Consider the following 4,988-nt stretch of genomic DNA (forward strand, 5'->3'; position numbering starts at 1 on the left):
CATTTATTCATTCATTTACTTATATATTCACTCAACAAACATTTACTGGCCTTCTCTGTGCCAGATATATTCTAGATAGTGGGGGATATAAAGATGAATCAGGCCTAGTCCCTCCCCTCAGGTGGCACACAGTATAGTGATTAGAAGAGTTATCCTCTTCCAATCCATTCTCCACACTGTCTTCCCAACTAGACCATCATCAATGAAGCCTCTTGTCTCGATCTTCCACCTTTTACAACTCAGCACAGTACTTGACTTAGCATGACCTTGGATTTTTCCTATTATGTTAAATTTAATATTTTCAATTGCTTAACCTTTAGAATTTTCACCTTTAAATGGCACAGATACCAATTGTGCCCTGCCTCACTTCCTCTTGGTCCACCTTTTCAACTCTAGTTGTTGCTTTGGCAACCAGCTGCAGACCTCAGAACAACTCACCTCAGCTGCACCACATACTTCTGCATTTTGCCCAGGGACTTGCCGCTACTGCTGAGTAGTAAACCTTCAGGAACTTGCTTACCCATTTGTTTGTATCACAGATAGGGTTACCAGATAAAATATAGGACACACAATTAAGTATGTATTTTCAGATAAGAAACTTTTTCTTTTTTTTTTTAGTATGTGTGTCTCAAATATTGTATGGAAAAAACTTATACTAAATAATTTTATGGTTTATCTGAAATTCAAATTTAACTGGGCATTTAAAAATTTTATTTTCTAAATCTGGCAACCTTAACTGCAAAGTTATAAGTGTGAATGAGTTATTACCTGTAGGTGCAACCTTTGACCAATGGAGGAAGGGCTATAGTGGATACATTCCCCTCTGTTGTTCCTCAAGGGGACAATTCTGAGAACCATTCTAAGTGGCTTCTCAGAGGATCCCCCACAGGACTGAGCTATGGTTGACACAGCTATGAGTAGCTTATTAACAAGGCCTTGGTTTGTTTCTTCACCTTTCCTTGGTTCATTCTTTCCAGTCCCCCTCTCTAATTCTTTGGGATTACTACTTGCATGCCAATTCTTCTCTCTACCACTGCTTTTGGAGGAAACCCAAGCTAAGCGCTTTCTTTTCCATTATTATACTCAAGCTCCAGGTACAATGCCTAGCTTAATTGTGGAGCTAGATTGAAATTGTAATTTTGATAGAGTAGTGGGGTCATAAGAGTCATAGCCTTGGATTGTCCATTTCTGGCATTTAATCATATCTAGGCATGTTTAGTGAACTGAAGGGATAGGCCTAAGAGAAATCAGTGTGGGAAAGAATCCAAGGAGTATTCACATCTAGGGTTCAAAGACATTGGTGAAGTGTCTTGAAAGAAATTGATCAGGGGTTCGAGATAGCATACTGCATATATACATTTTAAACTCTCCTCTCTCCAAAATCCTGTTGAAATATCAGACATGAAATATATTTAAAGAATAAATCCATAGTAGCATTGAAAAATAAGAGGAGAGGGGGAAGATGGCGGAAGAGAAAGACGCCGAGATCACGTTGCTTGCCACAGATACCTCAGAAATACATCTACACGTGGAACAGCTCCTACAGAACACCTACTGAACGCTGGCAGAAGACCTCAGACTTCCCAAAAGTGTTGTCAAGTACATCTCAATGAAACTGGAGGAAAAAAAAGCAGTGGAAGAAATTTTGTAATTGGTTAAGGACAGAGAGCGCTGAAAATAATATACAGATATACTCCCTGGATCCACATGCCCCACTTTGGAGACCACTGACCTAGAGAAATCCTCACACACATGCCCCAAAAGATAAATACAAGAATATTCATTGAGGCAACTGTTTTTAATAATGAAAAAATTGGAAGCAACCTAACTTTCCATTAACAGTTTATTAACTGCGATCGACTCTGGCAGCTTTCGTGCCTTGTGGGACTTGAAGTCCAGAGGGGAGAAGTGATCTGGACTGTTGAAGCTTGGAAGCCGGCGGCCCCTGCAGGTCTGAGCAGTAAGGACTACAACTCCCGACACATACCGCGAGGCCGCGCCGTAATTACCGGCAACCAACCGGACCCGACCAGGACAAGCCCCAGCCCCAGGCTCGGAGGACTGCCTCCACCAATGGCAGAGCTCCCAGCGCAAAGCCTGTGGGTTAGGTTGTGAGGCTCCGGCGGGGGCGGGGAGGAGCCGAGGGGGTTCAGAAAAAGCTCGGCCGCTGGGTGGGTCGGGGCGTTCGGCACGCCCTTCACTGAAGCGGCGGTGGCCGGGCTGGGCGCCGGGAGTGGGAAGCGACGGCGCGGCTGGAAAATGCCAGTCCATTCCCGAGGGGATAAGAAGGAGACGAACCATCACGATGAGATGGAGGTGGACTACGCCGAAAACGAAGGGAGCAGCTCCGAGGACGAGGACACCGAGAGCTCGTCGGTCTCCGAGGATGGAGATAGCTCAGAAATGGATGATGAAGACTGTGAAAGAAGAAGAATGGAATGTTTAGATGAAATGTCCAATCTTGAAAAACAGTTTACCGATCTCAAGGATCAACTTTATAAAGAACGATTAAGTCAGGTGGATGCAAAACTACAAGAAGTCATAGCTGGAAAAGCACCAGAATATTTGGAACCACTGGCAACTTTACAAGAAAATATGCAAATTCGTACAAAGGTAGCAGGAATCTATAGAGAGCTCTGCTTAGAATCTGTAAAGAACAAATATGAATGTGAAATTCAAGCTTCTCGCCAGCATTGTGAGGCTCCGGACGTGCAGGCTCAGCGGCCATGGCTCACGGGCCCAGCTGCTCCACGGCATGTGGAATCTTCCCGGACCGGGAGTGAAAAGCTTTTGTTATATGATACAGTGCAGAGTGAACTAGAGGAGAAGATAAGAAGGCTTGAAGAGGACAGGCACAGCATTGATATTACCTCAGAGCTGTGGAACGATGAGCTTCAGTCAAGAAAAAAGAGGAAGGACCCTTTCAGTCCTGACAAAAAGAAGCCAGTTGTGGTTTCAGGTCCATATATAGTTTATATGCTACAAGATCTTGATATTCTTGAAGACTGGACAACAATAAGGAAGGCAATGGCTACACTGGGTCCACACAGAGTGAAAACAGAACCACCTGTGAAACTGGAAAAACACCTGCACAGTGCTAGATCTGAAGAGGGAAGATTGTATTATGATGGTGAATGGTATATACGTGGACAGACAATATGTATTGACAAAAAAGATGAATGTCCTACAAGTGCTGTAATTACAACAATTAACCATGATGAAGTTTGGTTTAAGAGGCCTGATGGAAGCAAATCTAAGCTTTACATTTCACAGCTACAGAAAGGAAGATATTCAATTAAACATTCGTAATTATGATTTAAGTGTTATCTAAATCTACCTTATTAGTGTTACCAAGTATGATGTGCCATGGGAATAAAAAAAATGTATTCAGTAACTTAATATTCTCATCGAATCATGAGAGACTGTGCATTTGTAGGTAGTACTCTAAGTAGACCTCATGTTGATATGTTATTGAAAGAGACAGTGATAAAAGGTTAATCATGATCATTACATTTATTTGCCTTTTTGACCCAGTGACCAATAGGTATATATGGTAGGGGTTTCTTACTAAACTTTTTTCTTTGGTTTTTATGTAAATCTGTCTTACCTTTAGTGAACTATGTTAGCAATGGCTACATTTATCTGCAGTTTTCTTGATTTTCAGTGTCTTTGTCACTGATCATGTATTTGTAAATAAGCCCGATAAAATGTTTCCTATAAATGGTTTGTAATAGTACATTTGTGTTAAATCAGAATTGAAATTTAAACATATATACCTGAGTATGTATAGATGGCATCATCAGCTTATTTAGAACTGATGGCCTTACTTTGCAATCTTGTTTTACCCGAAATTAAGCTATTGGGTTTGAAAGCTAAAAGGAGCACTTTTGTAGACTAGCAGCTTTCCTTCTCCTTTTCCTTGATTGTATGGAGGTGACCTATTTTTACAAATTATACTTTATGTTGATTAGTAAAATTAGTGTCAAGTAATAACATGCTTCTACCTGTATTTCTTGTGAACCTTTAGAGGGCAGGTATATATGCCTGGTATTTATGATGCAGTATGTAAGTGGTGGACAGTAACTGACAGTATTGTGGTGCTTGCTGTACATGTCTGATCTTTTGAAACAGATTTTTAGTAAGCATTTTCCAGAGGTAAAACTAGGTTCGTATCCTAATTTTATTCCTAGGGCAAAATAGACAGGGATGATCTCCTTGAATCTATTCCCAAATTAATATTTTTATCTTTGGTGTTTCTACACTTTAAGGCCACTTGGTGCAATTTAGAAAGTATTGGCCTCTCTTCCCCTAGTCGCATTCAAAATTAACTTCTAAAACCTCAGGAACAGTACAGGGAATTGAAACCCTCAATATGGCAGCACAATTGGCTGTAGTATATATTAGGGTACAACCAAATCAGGTATTCCTGGTGGTCTTGTGCACTTTAATTTCTGTTACATTGAGAGTTAAGAGGATGAGGAAGAGATCTCCTTATTAACACTTAGGGCAGGAATATCTGCATTTTCCCATTTGTTTTCTCGCTATTTTACCTCTGCAAACATCTTCCTGTGCAGATCACTACTCACAGTTGCCAAATGTTAAAATATTTGACTTCTGAAATTCATTATCAGCAGTTATGTACGTTGTTCTGTTTCTAATTAACTTTAGCAAATGTACATAATGTCATAATCTGATAGTATTTGACAGTACTTACGTATACAATGTTTCATAAGCATTTTTAATAATATTTGGATTTTTAAATTTAGTATATAATAAAAAGATGTGTTTGCGTGTCAAAAAAAAAAAGAAAAATAAGAAAGACTGCTTTGAAGAGATCAGGCATTTTGAGTAACTTATGCAAGATGGAAAAAAATAGAAGACATCATATTGGCTAAAGAAGTAGAGCAGGGGAGAACTCAAAGCAGCCATAGGAAAGGGCTTCCACAAAGGTGCAGCTATTCCTTCTCAATTCTAGCTCAAAATGATAG

General features: G+C 40.1%; 1 protein-coding gene across 1 annotated transcript; it reads left to right on the plus strand.

The window, feature by feature from the left end:
* The first annotated feature begins 2,158 nt into the window (after window positions 1-2,158).
* Window positions 2,159-4,544, plus strand: LOC308608522 (breast cancer metastasis-suppressor 1-like protein). The gene is made up of 2 exons (XM_081221716.1): window positions 2,159-2,709; window positions 2,788-4,544. Exons 1-2 carry the CDS (start codon window positions 2,260-2,262, stop codon window positions 3,307-3,309), a joined length of 972 nt encoding a protein of 323 aa, XP_081077842.1. The 5' UTR covers window positions 2,159-2,259; the 3' UTR covers window positions 3,310-4,544.
* The last annotated feature ends 444 nt before the right edge of the window (window positions 4,545-4,988 follow it).

The sequence above is a fragment of the Mesoplodon bidens genome (assembly GCF_964165515.1).
Source record: "Mesoplodon bidens genome assembly, chromosome: X".
NCBI lineage: Eukaryota > Metazoa > Chordata > Mammalia > Artiodactyla > Ziphiidae > Mesoplodon > Mesoplodon bidens.

Coding starts and splice junctions, on each gene's coding strand:
- LOC308608522 (XM_081221716.1), top strand. CDS start 2,260: ATGCCAGTCCATTCCCGAGGGGATAAGAAGGAGACGAACCATCACGAT. Junction 2,710..2,787: donor AGCATTGTGAGGCTCCGGAC/GTGCAGGCTCAG, acceptor GGGAGTGAAAAG/CTTTTGTTATATGATACAGT.